This window comes from Triplophysa rosa, linkage group LG16 (genome assembly GCF_024868665.1).
Source record: "Triplophysa rosa linkage group LG16, Trosa_1v2, whole genome shotgun sequence".
Lineage (NCBI taxonomy): Eukaryota > Metazoa > Chordata > Actinopteri > Cypriniformes > Nemacheilidae > Triplophysa > Triplophysa rosa.
Window position 1 is genome coordinate 21,439,383 of NC_079905.1, and position 19,032 is coordinate 21,458,414.

The 19,032-nt window shown below is 39.8% G+C and overlaps 2 protein-coding genes across 2 annotated transcripts; one reads left to right on the plus strand and one right to left on the minus strand.

Annotated features, from left to right (window-relative positions):
- Positions 1 to 497: 497 nt before the first annotated feature.
- On the minus strand, positions 498 to 13,174 carry ints8 (integrator complex subunit 8). Its single transcript, XM_057354184.1, has 28 exons — positions 13,077 to 13,174; positions 11,158 to 11,293; positions 10,323 to 10,497; positions 9,980 to 10,120; positions 9,735 to 9,806; positions 9,605 to 9,656; positions 9,340 to 9,522; positions 9,107 to 9,214; positions 8,822 to 8,974; positions 7,857 to 7,957; positions 7,563 to 7,704; positions 7,137 to 7,207; positions 6,891 to 7,066; positions 6,670 to 6,800; positions 4,858 to 4,968; positions 4,068 to 4,272; positions 3,717 to 3,838; positions 3,453 to 3,637; positions 3,251 to 3,284; positions 3,005 to 3,064; positions 2,849 to 2,910; positions 2,635 to 2,753; positions 2,274 to 2,377; positions 2,142 to 2,192; positions 1,987 to 2,060; positions 1,100 to 1,164; positions 855 to 898; positions 498 to 625 (listed from the first exon to the last, which is right to left on the minus strand). The coding sequence occupies exons 2-28, from the start codon at positions 11,285 to 11,287 to the stop codon at positions 509 to 511; spliced, it is 2,988 nt and encodes a 995-aa protein (XP_057210167.1). The 5' UTR covers positions 11,288 to 11,293; positions 13,077 to 13,174; the 3' UTR covers positions 498 to 508.
- Positions 13,175 to 13,379: 205 nt separating this feature from the next.
- Positions 13,380 to 17,887, plus strand: LOC130567515 (zona pellucida sperm-binding protein 1-like). Its single transcript, XM_057355696.1, has 11 exons — positions 13,380 to 13,769; positions 13,842 to 13,960; positions 14,259 to 14,496; positions 14,570 to 14,695; positions 15,661 to 15,833; positions 15,910 to 16,007; positions 16,130 to 16,269; positions 16,411 to 16,588; positions 17,488 to 17,626; positions 17,707 to 17,781; positions 17,879 to 17,887. The coding sequence occupies exons 1-11, from the start codon at positions 13,523 to 13,525 to the stop codon at positions 17,885 to 17,887; spliced, it is 1,542 nt and encodes a 513-aa protein (XP_057211679.1). The 5' UTR covers positions 13,380 to 13,522.
- Positions 17,888 to 19,032: the final 1,145 nt, after the last annotated feature.

Genomic DNA, 19,032 nt, shown 5'->3' on the forward strand with positions numbered 1-19,032 from the left:
TCAAGTTGTACAATTGTAGTACAGCAGAGACTGCGTATATAGACTTCAAAATGGAGTTAAAAAAAAAATGAATTCTGTTTTGATTTTTGAATAGCTTCATAATTTATGTTAGTAAGATGTAAGGTTCTTAGTTAGTATTAATAAATTGTACAAAAGGACTAGCAGCCTGCTGTAGTCTGTATAGTTTGTCGCATCTGTTTGTTTCACCCTTTGTGATTCCTGAAACGTTTGAATGCCCTGTCAAATATTGTTTTCCTTATACAGTCAATGTTTCAACTGTATATAAATGTACACTATATTTACAACTCTCACATTTGCCAAAGCCATCAAATTGTATATTAATGATCATTCCACAAACAATTGTGAAATAAGACAAATGTTGTTTGACCACTGAAAATTGTGCATGTATAAATTTGTATAAAAACAAATTAGAGAACAAGCATATTTATTTGAATTTTCAGTAAAAAAAAAAACATTTATTTTTTTAAAGCACACTCTTGAAGTGGCTCTAGAAGAAGAGTTTAGCCATAGCCTGCAGGAATCTTTTCTTCCTCTTTTGAGCTGCGAGCTGCAGGACTTCTTCTGGATTACTGGAGTTGAGCTCTGCCTGTCCAATAGCCTTTATCTGTTCAAATAGCATTTAATATCATTAGTACAGGTCAAATGAAGTGAACACCTAGCTGTTTTAGTTTGTTTTGTATTTGAAAACAAATGAGATATTAGCTTTTGTCCACGTGTTTTAGTGGCAATGACTGCTGGACAGAGTTTTGCAGTGATTCTACATGTGTAATAAATGTGTTTTTAAACGGTGTGATTTTTTTTTTTTTTAAGCGTGAAGCTCAACCACATCTTACCGCAACTTGTCTTTTGTCGCTCTCTCCGCGTTTGTAGTGAATGTCTGAGGGCAAAGATTAAGGTTACCTAACCACAGGACAGACTAAGTATGTTATTTTAAACCTGTGTTAGAGCCAAATCGCAATCAAATCATTGAATTTATAACTGGCTGAAAAAGTGACATAATCTCTTAATACATACAGTAACATCATGACAACAGGCATGAATAAAATCAACCTGACGGGTCTGTTTTTCAAAAAGATACATGTGAGATATTCCAGAATCGTCACATCCCAGATGTAGTCGTAGAGTGAGTCCATGGAATCATGACTGTTAAATTGAAAAACAAAATTTATATTTACAACTCTTCTCTCCGAAGAGTATCAACAGAGCTTGCTTCCCTGTTGAAAAAACAGCACATGCTGGGCAAGTTACTCTGAAAAAGTCATTAATTACTAGTTACTATTACATATTCAATAGTGTAATTAGATTACTGTACAAATGACTCTCTCCAAAAAGTATTTAATTACTTATTACTAATTACTTTCTATATCCTATATCAACCTTGATTAGTTAAGTGATTCAAGGATAGACATGAAACGGCTCTTTTATTTCATTCAAATAACTAATATAAAACTACATTTGCTCTTATTAACTGACCAAAGCATTATAAATGTGAGAATTATACATTAAAGCACAGATTTTAAGGTTAGACTGAATTTTGATGTCAATTCCACTATTGCACATATATTACACAAAGTATTTAGTTTAATTACATCAGATGTAACTGTAATTAAATTACAGAAAAATACAGAGTAATCCCTTACTTTACTTTTTCAAGAAAAAAGTAATTAAATTACAGTAACTAGTTACACCCAACACTGATGCTGGGTTAGGTATGTTTTAATGCTGGTTTGACCAGCACAAACCAGCATCAAAACATACCATATGCTGTTTTTTTCAACAGGGTTTGAACTTACATTTATACATTCAGCAAACACTTGAAGGTCTTGAGGGTAAATAATGATCGAATTCATTTTTGGGCGAACTATCCCTTTAAGTTATACATTCTTTATCAGTACGTTTCCTGGGAATTGAACCAGCGACATTTCCGCTACAACCTCAATGCTCTACCAATGGTCTACAGGTTACCTGCTCTGCTCCTGAAGGGCTTTGAACGCTGTCATGTAATCGACTTCTCTCAGAAACTGGCAGAGAACGGCCACCTGTATAGAGCAGACAACAGCGCATGAGTTTATCACCAATCATTTCAGACGGGATTTGTGACCGTGAAAACAGTAGAATACCTGAGTGTGACAGTTCAACAGCGAGCAACACTTGATCATTCTCTTCAGAACCTATACAGATGTTTCACACCTCACATTAGATCACAGTCACATACACTATGTCAACCGAAGTCTGAAGTGGTTCTTGTGTACCTGGTCAGTGTAGACATCAGGTGGAACAGGTTTAGTGAAGTAATCTGAGCACACAGTCCCGGCCTGCAGGTAATAATGCATTGCTGCAGAATACTGGTTGGTGACTATAAAACAAAAATAAACCTGTTCATTCACACATGGAAATGCTTTCAATCATAATATTTTGGTGCTTCGCTGCATTTATTTTGTTAAAACCTCTCGGACACCAAACGTTTGTTTCCCATTTAGGCATTCAAACCTTTTTGCACACAACAACAAAATCCCTCATTGTTTGTCGAATAAGCATTTGCATGCATCCACGTGATCAGTGCTATGGGGCTGGTTGTGTTTTTTCTTACAGTTACGTGTGGCTATTGCTCACCAAAGTAGATGTCGGCCTGTGTGCAGAGCCACGACTGATTATTGGGGTTGAGACTGAGAGCGTAGTTCACCAACTCCTTCAATGTGACCACCACAGCTTCAACGTCCACAGATTGTAAACTTCACATCCAACAAAATCCTCCTCATTAGAGCATACACGCAAAGTACAGTAAAACACATTTCTTCCTATTTGTGTCTTACAAGTTGTGACATACTTAGCCAGAGAAGAAGGCCATATGGAGAGATGTTCAGCGGTCACTTCATTCACTATATCGTCCTGGAAAAATACATTATATGCACACAGTGACCTAAAAGGTGATATGAAACAGCATAACTAATAATGTGACGTATAAAGGGGTCTAAGCTCATACCCGTACGATACTGTGTAGCCTCACAAACAAAGAAATGAGTGTTGTCAGAACCAGCGGCTCCTAAAACAGCAACAAAAGAACCAAAGCACCCGTCGTGGGTTAAGCGTGCATGGGTTGTTTATTGCTCATTTGTTTGACACGTCTCTACATCACATCTCTCCCTTTTCAGGTTAAAATGATATTGAAATGTCACATGTTCACAGACTTTTGGAGCCTGCTGTAAATGTGCAGAGCTGTCCCACTTACCCGTAGTTTCTTCATAAAGGTCATGAATTTGCTTCTAAAAGAAAAAAGAACATTTTATTGTCGATATTCAATACTCAGTTTGATCTTCACTCACAAGGTCTTGTATACTACCAGTGTTTCAGCCACATGCACAAGTCTTGACACTCAGAATCTCCTGTGAATAGCCAAACGATGAATAGATGATCGGATTGTTCTCTCTCACCGGGGCAGTATGCCGAGAGACGAGTCTCTCTGTTTCAGAAGACTGACTCTTCCATCACTGCTGCGTTTGTGCTGACTGGAGACGCTACAGATCTGCACCACCACCTCCCAGAGCTCTTTAGCCGTGCGTCTGCTCTCTTTAGGTCCCGGCAGCTCCTTACAAGTGGAGGCTATCAGCTGACCTAGCTGCACCCCAAAAACGGCACATATGACATCTGATCTGAGATCATATAGGTTATAATGGGCGTTTGATTTAGGCGCTCACCTTTATGTAAGGGTTGTTGTTGACCAGCGACTGAGGGACCTGTAGTGTCAGATAGTCGTTCTCTCGCCAGTTGAGCATAAAAACCACACACTCCTCACCCACAATCTGACGCAGCGGGATATCTGCAGTATAGAGATTCAACACGTAAAAGACATTTCCTCAAATAAATCAAACGCAGTATACTTCATGTCACTAGTAACCCATGATTAGCCCATGGCAAAGAGCACTGAGAAACAAAAAATGAGTTTTAATAAACAGAAAATAAGTTAAAGCTCTACTTCTATGCACGGATGCAGCGTGTAGTGTCTTTATATACGAGTATCATGAGAACATTTCTTTAGCAACACATACCGTGTATTCTCATCTCCAGGTATCCTCGTACTCTGCTCACCAGATCGGGTGGCGGTCTCTCCATGTTGCCATCGGCAGCTCCCGCCTCGTGCGCTCTGATGTCCAGTAAGAGCATCTCATTGAGCATCACCTGACGCAGCTTAGGAGAAAACTCTGTCGCCACCTCCAGACACGCTGAGAACAGCTGCCGAGCGTGGACAAAATCCTGCAATATTGCGAGAAACAGAGACTCGATCAAACGACATCACAGCAAAACTTTCATGATTTAAGATTTAAGGTTTTTCATATTTATTTACGTCGGATGGAACAATACAGTCTAGCAATACAAATGGATTAACAGCTATGCAAACAGCAGTTATAACAATGCACTGAAATAATCACATTTATGAAAATGACGGTAATAAATTACTGGATCAGTTTATTTACTGAATTTACATTTTTAGTATAAAATAATTGAGTTTTGTTCGAAAGAAAAGTCTACACCAGGGCAAAACATTTGCCTTTTAAAACTTTCCGGTATTAAAGGCGGGGTGTCCGATTTCTCTTAGCCGTTGTTGAAGTTCAGATCACCAAAACAGACACACCCCTACCCCCATCTTTCGCTTTTGTCAGCGCTCGGCTAATGTCCGTCCTGTGCACTGTACACCTTACTGCTGATTGGCTACAAGGTTGTTTTGGTACTCGGCCCGACTCAGTTGTCTAAAGCGTAATTCGGAAATCGGTTACCCCGCCTTTACCTGTAGTTTGTATGTTATTGATGCTTATGCTGGTCTTGTTTTCATACACACACCTTTATATTGATGCAGTGCAGACCTTTCGCCATCAGAATGTACAGCAGGTCTCGTGTCAGGTTGTCTTTTATTGCTAGTATGACTTTCACATAATCACCTGGAACCTCCCACTACAACATCACAGCACATACATGAAAAACTCCACAAAGCTGATCTGATAAATGACCAGTTTACACCAATTCTAAAATGCATTATTAAAGCATGTTTGAAATGTACCGGACTGTATGTACAAGGGGTGGGGGGGTCGATTCACCTAGCTATCGCGATTCTTTTCAAATGATTTTGGAATCGATTGTTTTATCCGAGAATCTATTTATATTTAATGATTGTACTTTACCTAAGAGGTGCTGGAGCGAAGTTACTCATTATTGCAGCAGAGGGCGAAATGTATTAGATGACGTTGGATCCGTGTCAAGCTGGTACGAGAAAGCAAAACATTGGCCCACAAAACATTTCCTTATGAAATTTTAAAAAGATATAGATACGAATTGCACTTTTTGTAATAATTGCTTAGAAACTGTGGTTCATTTATACTGGTACTGCCCATTTGTGAAACCTTTTTGGGAACATGTTTATGATTTTATGTTGATAGAGATTTTGTTTAATTTTGGAAACATATACTTTTTGGTGTTTTGGAGAATCATCAAAGAATTTACCACACTATTAATTGTATTTATATGATTAATTTGCTCCTTTTGTTAGCAAAATGTCATATACACAGATGTATATTTTCTGGAAGAAAACCCGGTTTTATTTCCTTTAAAAAAGAAATGGAACTTTATGTTGATTCTATTTGCTTTTCTTTGAAACAAAAGGCATTGAAAACTTTAAAACTTAACTAATTTCTTTCATATCATTTTGTAAACCCCCTCTAGTGTTTGTTTATGTCTATGTTTTGATACTATATTACTGTCAATAAAAAAATAAAAAAAGCAAAACATTGGTTGAAGCAGGGGATTAACCCTCTTTCAGAATTCTTCCTATACCTTTATGTTTTAAACCCAAATCTAGACTGCAACCATTTTTCCTCCCTGGGCGGCCATTTTTCTTAATGCTTGCACCGGTGCGACTGCAAAACGGAAGAATAAATATAGTATTTAAACTTTAATGCGCAGAAATGTTGTATTGCGCAGGCAATGTATTGCGAATCTCAGACAACGCAAAATACTGTACTGAGTTCTCTTTTTACTAAGCCAGTAGAAATAATCCTTATTGTTGAGCCCTGTGTGAGATATAAGGACTCGTCTCAAACTAAACATGTTATACGATCTCATCAGAATAAGTCCAAATTAGTCCTGACCGCAAAACATCTTTACAGCTCAGAGGAATTGGGCTCTCCTGTTGTTTACAACAGATACAGAAAAAGTAGCACACCATAATTGTATTTCTTAAAAATGTGCTATAAAGTTAAGGGCTGGTGCCACCAGTGCCATCCCTCTCATATGTTAGTCTAGAGCCCTGTTTAAATCCCAAGCGTGGAAAACAAAAGTCACAATAAACTGTGATATCGAATCGCAATAGTTACACAATCGCAATTCTCAATTATCGCAATATATATTGAATCGGCACACAAGTATGGGGACAGTATTGAATCGGGAGATAAGCGTATCGCCCCAGCCCTAGTATGTACTGTTCATCACACATTGCCATTACATGATCACATATGCAGGAATATCTTCTATCCGGGTGTAATGCGCTTAGTCAACACTAAATAAGCCATTTACAGGCCGCCGAACGAATGAACGGCGACAGCCCTAACAGACTATCTCAGTGTTAAAATGAGGCAGAAGACCACCCGCGTGAACTCTGACCTTGCTGTTGACCCTCCAGTATGGTCGCTCGGCCATCCCGTGCAGCTCGATGACAATCTGTCTGATCTGTCGAGCGTCCAGCGAGAGAATGAGCTGTTGTTCAAACTGACCGATCCTGACGCTGGCAGTTGCTGTCAAGAACAAAACACAAACAATAAACAACAACGGTTAAGAGACATCGCTTCCAGAAGATCGTGTTGACTGTATCAGAGAGGGCATACTGGGAATGTCGTAGAAGGAAGGCAGTGGTTTGGAATTGAGGTTGACTGTGGTCGAGCACTTCCTCATCTGCTCCGTCAGGACCTGCTTCTCCTCGTCCTCCAGAAGCTCCTTGAGGAGTTCATGAGACGACACCATGAGGGCCAGAGAAACGTCCTCCAGACTTTCACAAACATACCTGCGATCCAAACCAAGATCAGAAAATCGACCACAATATCAAACCGACTAGACCTTGAGATTGTGCTCACTTGATAAAAACGGCCAATCTCCTCTTGATCCTTTCCGACGTGTTTTCCTTACGCAACGACCGCACGCACACCTGCGCATGCAAGACGACAGAAAGACTGAAAAACACTGCAAACTAGATCATGTTTATAATAAAATGGATGAAAATCGGATTCAAAGAACTTCTTAAAGCAGTGAAACCAAAACGTTACATATGCTGAAGCAGGTCATGTGTTGGCAGCTCAACCAATGGGATGACAAACAGATGTAAACAGACATAAAACACCATAGCGCTACGACACAGCCCATTTCTTGTATCGTAATCGTACTATATTTCTTTAATTGAACATTTTCGTCTTATCAAACTGCCATTGCCACCGATTTAATAGAAGCAATAAAGCACCTGCAGCGATATCCAATGAGGTTTTACTATGGTAAAATGAGCGTACCTCCATCAGAAATCTGATGGTGTTTTCAGAGGGTTTCAGAAGCAGCTGATGAAAGGAAACACTGAGAACTCGACCCTCCAGAGCGTCTCTCACGGCGTTACACACACACAGTTTATGACACACCGCCTCCACAGCTCTGTCCCTGACACACAACACAAACACCTTCAACATCATCTCTCACAACCCTGCAAAGGTCAGTTTCTTTAACATTTGATCCAAAACAAATCTCTAGAACGTTTTAAAAAAACGAAAAGCCCATAATAAAAGGTAGAATATGATAAAGCGGCATCTCACCCTTGTTGCAGTTTGTGCAGCAGCTCCAGATGAATTGAATGTCTGAAGCTGTCGGGTAGATTCTGTGTGACATTGTCTCTAATAAAAGCCTCGATTAAAGCCTGCATGACAGAAATACAAGACTAAAAAAATAAAGACTCGCTCACACCAATACGGTTTATAAGAGAAATCTTTTTAAAGGGATAGTTCACACACAAAATGCAGTCATGATTTAATCCTCTAATCTGTATAAATGTCTTTGTTGGGTTGAACACAAAGGAAGGTATTTGGAAGAAGGTTAGCACAGTTCTGAGGCACCGTTGACTAACATAGTAGGAAAAATGATTGTGTGGTTCTTGTTCTCTTGAACACAAAAGAAGAGATTTGGAAAAATATAGAGTTCTGGGACAAATTTGACTACCATTGTCATTTACTGTTAGTCAATGGTGAAAATTGCCAACATTCTTCCAAATATCTTCCTTTGTGTTCAACAGAACACTTATACAGGTATAGAACAAGTAGAGAGCGGGCGATTCATGACAAAAGTTTCATTTTAGGGTGAACTATCCCTTTAAGACAAACAACTGTTTTAATGTGAGAGAAGAATGGAGTCCACACCACAACTAAAATGACAAACATATAGAAGGATGACATTATTCGGATCACTTTTTTCCAACATTGACAGACAATTCAAATCTATTTGAACACATCTGTCTGTGCGAGCTTAAAATCAACATAATATTATTGTCTGTGGGTGTGAACACTAATATACTGTACTGTAGGTATCGTCACAGTTTTCCTTCTTGTTGTGAACGGCCCTAAATCTTCTCACATTTCATTCTCAATGTCTACAGAGAACTCGGAGAGCAATTCTATTAGATGTCAAATGGAAGAGATTCTCATGTGATATTGAAGTCTAGTAGGTCTTTAAGAGTTACACAATAATATAGAAATGATCGAATGCGAATGCGCATGGTTTCTCATACCTCGTAGTTCTGATCCTTCATGAAACAGCTGATCTGTTCATATGGGCTGAGCTGAGCCTCGCTGGAGTCAGAGGTCCCGATCAGAGTCCTGCAGGCGCTCCAGTAACCAGCCAATCGCTGCCGGTCCAGATGACAAAAAGACGAGCTCCCCAACTGCCAAACACAAGAAAATGAGGATTGATATAATGCGAAACAGCTGCTGTTTATATATGGACCATGGTTCGTCCAGGTGCAGGTGAACAGGAGAGTCGGAATAACGAGTCTTGTAAATGGAAAACGTCTCACCTTCGACAGTAATTCTCGTGTGAGTCTGAAATGTTCTCTGGCTTTCTCATACGATGAACGATCAGAACAGCCTTGCTGAAAGCAAATGCCTCCTAAATCAAAATGCACCTGTAACACAGACATTAGTTACATAGATTACAGAGAAAAATGTTTCGAAAAGTGACGGCGATCGGTCTGCGCCGCGCCGCATCAGGCCGAACACGCCTCTTCTCTCACTAGGTCACGTGACCCACCTGACAGTGCAGGTCATCAGTGCTGATCCGCAGCCCTGCAGTCGAGGACTCCGTCTCTCCGTTGGCTGAACTGGGATCAGCTGCAAGCAGGTCCAGGGTACGAAGCGTGTGGATGTAGAAATCTTTTTTGATGTTCAGAGCTCGTTCTAACACCGTGACGGAGTCTGCAGCCTGTTCTCTGAGCTGAAAAATATTTGGATATTCTATGAGTCACACTTAAACAATAGCAAGTATAAATAGCAACAAAACATTAAAGCAAGTGTACCACGCTCAGTATGTTCTCCGTCAGTTCCTTCTCCTGCTGGACCAGACTCATCCTGCGGCACACAAAACACATCATCACCGTAACACACTTCGCACGCACGTGTCTTAAGACAGCGAGAAACGTGACTTACATGTTTAGCTGATGTGGTCCAGGTTTGGTCTGTTTTTCAGGAAAGCTGCTCAACACAATGGTACGGATAGCCCTGTTGAGACAAGATGCTGTTAATTGGATATCTCAAAATGTTCACCAACAATGGACCAATCAGCGGTGAGCATTCTCCTTATGCAAGATTTGACTACTTTATCGATGGCATAAACCTTTACATTGTGCCATTACAAATAAGAGCTGTCACATGTAATGAAGCGTCACACTGACCATCTGTTGTAGATGAGCACAGCCATGGCTGTGGTGGGCGGCAGGCTGGACAGATCCAGATCTACATGCTTGACTCCAGGAGGAACACGACTGACACACAGTAACTCATTTAATAACATGTTCAGCACAGGGATGTTCAGACTGCAGACATATTCAACCAGAAAAACAAAAACAACTGTTAGAATTCTGAAGTAACACAATGTCATGCCAATATATAGCAAACGAAATGTTCATTGTTTGCCAATTCAGCCGGTCCGTTTGAATCAAGTAGTCTAACTAGGACTGAGGAAGTTTCGCAAAAGGAAAAAACTCAAATCAAACCCCATTCTATCATCACACACACCCTTTCTCTAGAGCGTTCAGGTCCCATCTGAGGTGGGCAGCCACCTTTAGGGCCAACAGTTTGAGTGTGCGGTTCCTGCGGTTATCCACCGGCGGCTGGACCTGGTTCTGCTCATTTACAGACGGTTTGGAGGCTTGCTCAAGAAACTGAATGATCAGCAGGACAGGAGACGGGTCTGAGAAAACACCATTAGAAAGAATAAACCAGTCAGTTTCATTCTAAAGCGGGTGTGTGAAAATTAAAGGGACAGTTCGCCCCAAAATGAAAATTCGGTCATCATTTACTCAAGCTCAGATTATTCCAAACCTGAATTGATTTGCTCTGATGAACACAAGTGAAAGATATTGGGAAGAATGTTAGTACCCAAACAGATCTCATGCCCCCTTGACTGCCATAGTAGGGAAAATGAATACTATGGGAGTCAAGTTTGGTTACTGACCCCTCTTCCACATGGCTTCCTTTGTGTTTAGCAGAACAAAGAAATGTATACAGGTTCGGAACAACCTGAGGGTAAGTAAATGATGACAGAATTTTCACTTTTGACGTCTAACGGAAAGTCTTCTCACGATAGCAAGCGAAAATGGAACGTGTAAAATAGACACTGCGTAAATCCCAATTACTTCAAAAGCGAGAAAACCTTAAGATATGAGTTACAATTGTTTTTTGTGATGATGGACAGCGTGCTCAAATTAAATAATTCCTTCAAATCAAGTGCAAAAATCAACCCTTCAAGGAAATGGTGCAACATTTTCATCTTTAACCTCTGTACTGTACAGCACCACATCACATGCATGTCTACAGTGACTGTGAATATTATTGTACTATCGGCAGATACCTGGATGGGACTGCTGTAAGTGCTGCTCCAGTAATGATGGATCCAGCAGAAACTCAAACCAGGACGTCTGTGGTGGCGTGGAGGGCCGACTGCCGGTCACTGCCACGCGGTCTGCAGCCTCAGCACTCATTCTCACCTGTCCAAAAACATGAAACATGCATGGACATGTTCAATGCATGTAGCACAAAAAGTGTCCCAAAGAACACAGTGCTCACCTGAATAGGGCTGAACGATTAATCGAAATCGAATCGCAATCGCTATGTGAGACGTTGCGATTTGCTAATCGCAAGAGGCTGCGATGTGGAAGCGATGTGAAAAATAAGAAACGCGTCTGTTCCAAGCCCGCTTTGAGTGGCATTCTTGCTAACCAACTGAGTGAGCGCACCTCTGTTATGCCTATCAGCACTGCCCTAGCCAACTGCGTAAACGTCCGACATTAAAAAAAAAAAAAACATAAGGCAGGAGAGAGAGAGAGTGTGTTATTATGGCATCTGCAGAGTCAGATCGATCATATTAGGCAAATAAATACTAAAGAACAGTCCAATTCAGAAGACCGCACACACAGCCTGCACACACTCGACACTTCGCCGCGTCTCGCGGACGAGCCGTTTAAACCTGATGCGCACACACAGCCTGTGTCATACTCGCGCGTCTCGCGGACGAGCCGTTTAAACTTGATGCGCACACACAGCCTGTGTCATACTCGCGCGTCTCGCGGACGAGCCGTTTAAACTTGATGCGCACACACAGTCTGTTTCGTAATGACGTTTATAGTAGGCTACTTGAGTCTGGCTCCACACGGGCATCTGGCAATATGGACGAGGCTTGAAGCACGCGCGCACCCTGTGTCAACTCACGCCTATCTCCGCGTTTCAAACAAATGTAAATTCTATCTAACTGTTTTGCTAATTTCACTTGGATGAAATAAAACATTCAGCACATTTTAAACTTGTTTTAAAAAATCCCACATACTTAAAAAAGTATAAATCAGCCTATGTAACCTATGAACTATTTTAATAATTCACTAACACAATAGAAAATGTTATGGATTTAAGGGTTACAATGGTAGTTGTATTTGTTTTAATGGAAACTATAATAGTGAACACTGGTTGGATTCTATTGGTGTGATGTAATCTGGAAGTTGGGAACCAATATTTGAATAATGCCCAAAAACACACTACAAAAATGAAATTTGTAATGGTTTTAATGGAAACAATTAAAATTTCTGTAATGTTTTTTGTTGTTGTTTTCTTTCAGCAGGGTAACTATACCCATATTGTGCTCCTCCACACAACAATATTGAGCTGAAGCTTGAATTAGAAAAGTTAAAATCGCAAATCAAATCGCAATCGCAATGTCTGTCAAAAAAATCGCAATTAGATATTTTCCCCAAATCGCACAGCCCTACACCTGAATAACAAATGCATTGTAAGAGTATCTCCAGAACGCATCAATCTTCATATAAAGCTAACGTTGCTTGTACTACTTATTATTACCTGTCCTACCTACTACTACTTAGTACTTTCTTGATTGCCAACAATTCACTGTAGTGTAGTATACATTATCAAAGTCTATCGCAATTCACTAGTTAATTATGGTAAATAGTATACTATAAGATTATATGTGGGCTGTTTTTTCTTAATACAGCAGACAGTTGCACAATATACACTGTGCAGAATCAGAGACAATAACATTCTCGATGTGGTCAGCATCTAATCAAATTGATACAATACTGGTGAATACATAAGCAATAAAGTAACTCAACCATATTGCCACAGTCAGCATTTAATGAATTGATGACAGCATTTACAGTAATCATATTTTTTCCCGAAAAAAACTGCAGTTCATTCAGAGTTGATTGTCTTTAATCTGTACAATCCTACTGAAAGTTATTTTTTTTCACGACACAATGCATTTACCTGTTCTCTGGATTTGCAAGTAAATAATCCGACAGAAATGACCAAACTAGAAATCTAAGGCGCCATTGCGATTGTTTTCTTCATTTGCAGAGAAACAGCGAGAAACAAACACAACAGCGCCCCCACTGTACAGGCGAGCACGTGCAGCCCACAACCCCGCCCACTCCACATAACTACCGCGAATTAACATAAATGGGCGTGTTTAGCACTGAGGGTTGCGTAGGCACATCTCTTGATTCGCTTTCGTGATACTCTGATGTCATTAGTCGATGGGTCTTGCGCGGCGCCGCATAAAGCAAACGCTTTACGTCAAATAACGTAATTAATAGTCATCGTGAGCTAATTGAATATTAAAGTTCAGTTACTTTAAACCCACAGCGCGCCAGGTGATATGAATAAAGTCTCATCTCAAGCTTTCTGTCCTACGTTCAGGTATAGACGCACATATGGCTGCACAGCGAGAAAACGCACTTGTCATTCTGGCTTTATGCTGCGTTGAATTGGGGTTTTCACAGAGTTTAAATTATTATTCAGGAATAGATGATGATTATTCAGTTGAAGCTGAAGTGCAGGTCGATGAGGCGCCGCAAGAAACCTCAGAAGTTCTGACGTCTAAGCTGCCGATTTACTGTAATAATGAAACTATTAAAGTGATTTTACCCTCTGGTTTATTAAGTAAAGTGACAATTTTGGGTAAGTTATTTCATTTCACGATGATGATGATTCATTTAGTATAAACCCTATTTAAAAGAAATCGTTTTTTAGGTTTCTCAGTCATTGAATCTGTGGTTGAAGCTCCAGAGTCCTGTGGATACTGTCTGACACAAGGCTCGGATCACAATATACTGCTTGTCGACTACACTGGCTGTCATGTCACCTTGAAGGTATTTTAGTGCAGGAGTTGTTACGAACAATAACTCAAATAGGATTTTTTTCCTTTAAAACATGCTCTTGTGAAGTTATTCCAAACAAAATTGGTCATTGCAATACAACAACTTAATCTGCATCTGAAATTCCTTTCTGTTTTAAGTGATGTCTTCAAGCACTTTTACACATGAAAGCATCCCCCTGAATTTCTTGTAATATAGAGACCACTTTTAACATCAAATGAATTTTTTATTTGTTTTCATTTCCGTTTCGTTGTGACATATCTGAAATGAAAGGGGTTGGGTTTGTCCTTAGGATGGCTGGTATTCTCTCACAATACTCTATCCTAATGAAGATGGACTGCTGGATGTTGCTACTTTGTCCTGTGAAGCATCTCCAAAAAGCAGTTTGCAGTCAGATCAGATGTCAAAGTGTGCAAAATTACCCCCCGGTCCTGCTCCTCGTAGCCCCCAGCATGCCCCAGCCCAACCGGCACCTGCCCAGTCAGCACCACCCCAACAAATCCTACTGCCACTGAACATCAAGCCAGGAGGTAACGGCCCATGATCACATTCCTCTAGTGTTTACAGTATGTTTTAATGGCCTGTCATTGTGATTCTGTTAAGGGTGCAGTATTTGTGCTGATCAGAGGGTGACATGTAGCACCTACCACCAAATAACTTCAGATGAGTGCCTGGCTAAAGGATGCTGCTTTGATGCCATGACCTCTGTCTGCTACTATCCAATGGATGGTATGTACTTGGAGCACAGTGCCATTACCACCTTAATGAAGCGTTATGTTTTTATTAGAATGAGCTATTTCTATCTACATACACCGCGGGTCCCCTTGCATGAAATTTGCCATGTTGTTTCTACTCCCAATCGGACAAACTGCTGTACAGAGCGCATTTCATAAGTGCTTTATCTCCTTCGGCAAAGAAACGGAAATATGATGACATCTTAGTTCTGCGTCCGCCGGCGTAGTGCTTCGAAAGGGATGGTGGAGGGGTGGTGTGAGCCGTGGGTTGCAAGTCACAACCTCACCACTAGATGCCGCTACATTTCATACACTGGACCTTTAAACGCATTTAACAGTATGTTTAACACATTTAAACAGGTCAACATATTCATGTATATTCGATATTTCACTTTCTCTAAGAAACCTATAGTGTCACCTCAGAAATAAATATTTTTTCTCAGTTTACCCCAGTTGCCTCCTTCAGCTGAACCTGAACAAATAATTCTATATTAAAATGCTGTTGTTGTAAATGTTGTTATTTTCTTATGGGAGTCAACATAGCAAAGCTGCAGGAAGCACACACATGCACTAAAATAGTTCAAATGACTTGAGTTTATTAATAAATGTCTTCTGAAGTTTAAAAATACGTTTGTGACAGAAATTATTAATATTAGTAGCCTATTTTGCCAAACCTTCATCCCGTATCTATGGCAATATACAGATCTGTGCGGTAAGTCTAAATGGGGTGTTGTCAACATTGAATCTCATTCTTATGCGTCATATGATTAGTTGTCATGCATGTCGTGAGATGCAAGACCAATGAGACGTGACGTTAATGCCACCAATGTGAACTTGCCTTGCTGGTCTGTCTGTTACATGGACGCACTGACTATTGCTTTGATTTGCTAGAAAACAAGACTCGTTCTTCTGACGTGAAATATTAAATTTAAGGTCTGTTTTACTTTCTTGTTTTTCAAGAATGCACAGCCGATAAGAATTTTGTGTTTGCCGTCCACGCTGATTTCGCAAACATCCCTGTGAACCCCATGAGCTTGATGGTGGCTGGGAAGACTGGTTGTAAACCTGTTATTTCCAACGAGGACTTTGCCATCTTCAAATTTTCTGTCACAGAGTGTGGAGCACACTCTTTTGTAAGTACACTGGCAGGGTGTGCATTCACTCGACGAGTGTACTCTTTTGAGAGCACATGCTGTAATTCTTCATCAGGTCATAGGTGACACAACGATTTACCTGGTTGAGGTACACACCATCGTAAGAGCCCGCAACCTGAAGTATGGCATGATCTCCAGGGATAATCCTATCAGGTGCTGTGAATTGAAAATAGTTTTCTTATATTTTCCTGTTGTTGAAAGTCAACAAAGTCAAAAGCCACTAGTTTCTCAAAGAATAATAACTTTGTAAAAGCCAATATTGTTGCGCTCTTTAGACTGATTGTTGAATGCCGCTACCCGAAGGTTTCCGCCACTCCTGTGCTTGCCAGTGCAGGATACATGGTTATGAGTCCAAGTCTTCCTCTGCATCTGCTGTCTAAAGGACTGTTTGGAGTTCAGCTTTTAATTTCTGAGGGTAAATCTCTAAAGCTAGGTCAAGTTTAGCTCTTTTGATCAGATCGTCGCGAGCCTTTACTGCCACCATATGTAGTAGGAGGTACAGACCTTCATTAACCAATCATGGAGCTACTTTACTGACTCCATCTTTCTCCTGCAGATGAAACCTTCACCAAGTTTTATTCACAGCATCATCAGCCTCTCAGTGTTCTGTTGGGAAAACCTGTCTATCTGGAGCTGCGTCTGAATTCTCCCAAACCTCAAGCTACTTTAGTGGTTCACTACTGTGTGGCTTATCCGCGCTCTGATAAAAGCGCTTTGGTTCTGGTTTTTGAGGGGTAAGAACCAATATAATCAAATATTGAAAATGCACAATATTATATTCATATAAATATAATACACTGACCAAAATTATAAATGCAACACTTTTGTTTTTGCCCCCATTTTTCATGAGCTGAACTCAAAGATCTAAGACTTTCTATGTACACAAAAGGCCTATTTCTCTCAAATATTGTTCACAAATCTGTCTAAATCTGTGTTAGTGAGCACTTCTCCTTTGCTGAGATAATCCATCCACCTCACAGGTGTGGCATATCAAGATGCTGATTAGACAGCATGATTATTGCACAGGTGTGCCTTAGGCTGGCCACAATAAAAGGCCACTCTAAAATGTGCAGTTTTACTGTATTGGGGGTCCGGGGGGGGGGGGTGATAAAACTGCACATTTTAGAGTGGCCATGCCACACCTGTGAGGTGGATGGATTATCTCGGCAAAGGAGAAGTGCTCACTAACACAGATTTAGACAGATTTGTGAACAATATTTGAGAGAAATAGGCCTTTTGTGTACGTAGAAAAAGTCTTAGATCTTTAAGTTCAGCTCATGAAAAATGGGGGCAAAAACAAAAGTGTTGCGTTTATAATTTTGGTCAGTGTATATACATCAGTTTAACCTGATGAAAACGAAGTGGAGTAGTTTTTAATTTCTTTAAAGTTTTTTTTTTCTTATGGAAGTAATTGATAATTCAATTGGAAGTAATACAGCCACTTTTAGTCAGTCATATGTTTTAGTACATTCTGCTTTCATGCCAGTGTCTGTTTTTAATAATCCTACATTTTCCTGCAATTTACTTCCAATATGTCACCATGTAATATTATTAACATTTAATTATTATTAACATAAAAGTATATATTCATGCTTTTAAATATTCATATTTGTCATTAAACCTTATTTTTCAGATGCCCTTACCCCCTGGATAGTGGCAATACCGCCATCCTCTATATGAAAGATTTGCTTCAGAATCGGCACCAGCGTCGCTTTGAGATTAAAGCTTTCCAGTTCATGGACCTGCCCACTAATAAGTATCTAAATGAGGAGGTAACAAAAAGAACAAAAACAAACTGATTTAAGTGTCTTTCCAGATCGTGTTTGTAGATTACGGTCTGTCTCGCCAACAGATTTACTTCATGTGCTCTACTGAAGTGTGCATGCCCTCTGGATCACCTTGTGTAGAAGCCTGTTTTGATGGAAAGGTGCGCGTCTTATTTTTAATTAATCAAATGCAGAAACATTACAATGTGATAACTTTGTATAACTACCAACTGATGTGATTTTTCAATTTTCTTGTAGTCTCCATGAATAAGAACTTGGTTGACATCTGAAGTGCATAAATCCCTCGTTTGTGATGTCTAAGAAAAATAAATTTTATCTTTGCAAGATTGTACTTTTACTTGAGTAGATGTATGTGGGTTTAAAGGTGCACTGTGTGAGATTGAGGATGTATTGAAATGCAATATAATATACATAACTGTCTTCAGAGGTGTATAAAGACCTTTTTATTGTCTTAGAATGAGCTATTTCTGTCTACATCCACCGCAAGTCCCCATAGAATTCACCTTGTTGTTTCTACAGTTGCCCTAAACAGACAAACTGCTCTACAGAGCGTGTTTATGTAAATACATTATCTCCTTCGGCAAAGAAGCAAAGAGATATTCTGATGATTACTGTGAACAGATTTGTACAAACTCATCTGAATTTGACGTTTTAATCCAATTAATTGAGTGTTTAATATCATTACATTTGTTTTAGGCAGTGACCATGCATTCAGCTATTTTAAAGACTTGAATAACAATACACAAGCAATACTGCTCATACAAAAAATAACCATGGCTTTCCTACAAATACAATGTTATGCACTTTCACTATAATAAAACCATTGAAGTTTAATTTTTATAAAGATTGCTTATCAAATTCGTTTAAAATGTGAAATCTTCCTAGAAAAACAATTTACCCAAAAATGAAAATTCTGTCTTCATTTACTCAACTCAAGTTGTTCCAAATCTGTATAAATTTCGTAGGAAAAATAACAAGGGTAGTCAAAGTGCCCCAGCACTGTTTGCTTTCCTACATTCTTCAAAATATCTTCTTTTGTGCTCAACAGAACAAAGCAATTTATAAAGCAATTTTCCTACTATGGTAGTCAACGGTGGCCAAGAACTGTTTGGTTAAAAGCATTCTTCCAAATATCTTTCTCTGTGTTATCACAACAAAGAAATATCGCTGGTTACTCCCGTAACCGTGGTTCTATGACTGGTGAAAGACCGGCAGAGACGGTAGTACATGGTGGAAGAATCGCGTCTCGCGCATACATTGAGAATCCCATATTAATTCAGTTACACGTGACCTTGACCGATGAGGCGTTGGAAAGCTATATCAACCATTCATTATGGACTATTGCCAAAAGAAAGGCAGTCTTCATAGAAAGCCTCCTAATGTCCGCTTGC

What these genes read in the sequence shown, in the direction of transcription:
- ints8 (XM_057354184.1), bottom strand. Translation starts at nt 11,287, where the DNA reads ATGAGTGCTGAGGCTGCAGACCGCGTGGCAGTGACCGGCAGTCGGCCC. An exon ending in CTGAACGCTCTAGAGAAAGG is followed by an intron (nt 10,121 to 10,322) that starts GTGTGTGTGATG and finishes ATATGTCTGCAG; the next exon opens with TCTGAACATCCCTGTGCTGA. An exon ending in CACGAGAATTACTGTCGAAG is followed by an intron (nt 8,975 to 9,106) that starts GTGAGACGTTTT and finishes TGTGTTTGGCAG; the next exon opens with TTGGGGAGCTCGTCTTTTTG.
- LOC130567515 (XM_057355696.1), top strand. Translation starts at nt 13,523, where the DNA reads ATGGCTGCACAGCGAGAAAACGCACTTGTCATTCTGGCTTTATGCTGC. An exon ending in CTGCTACTATCCAATGGATG is followed by an intron (nt 14,696 to 15,660) that starts GTATGTACTTGG and finishes TTGTTTTTCAAG; the next exon opens with AATGCACAGCCGATAAGAAT. An exon ending in AGTGTGGAGCACACTCTTTT is followed by an intron (nt 15,834 to 15,909) that starts GTAAGTACACTG and finishes ATTCTTCATCAG; the next exon opens with GTCATAGGTGACACAACGAT.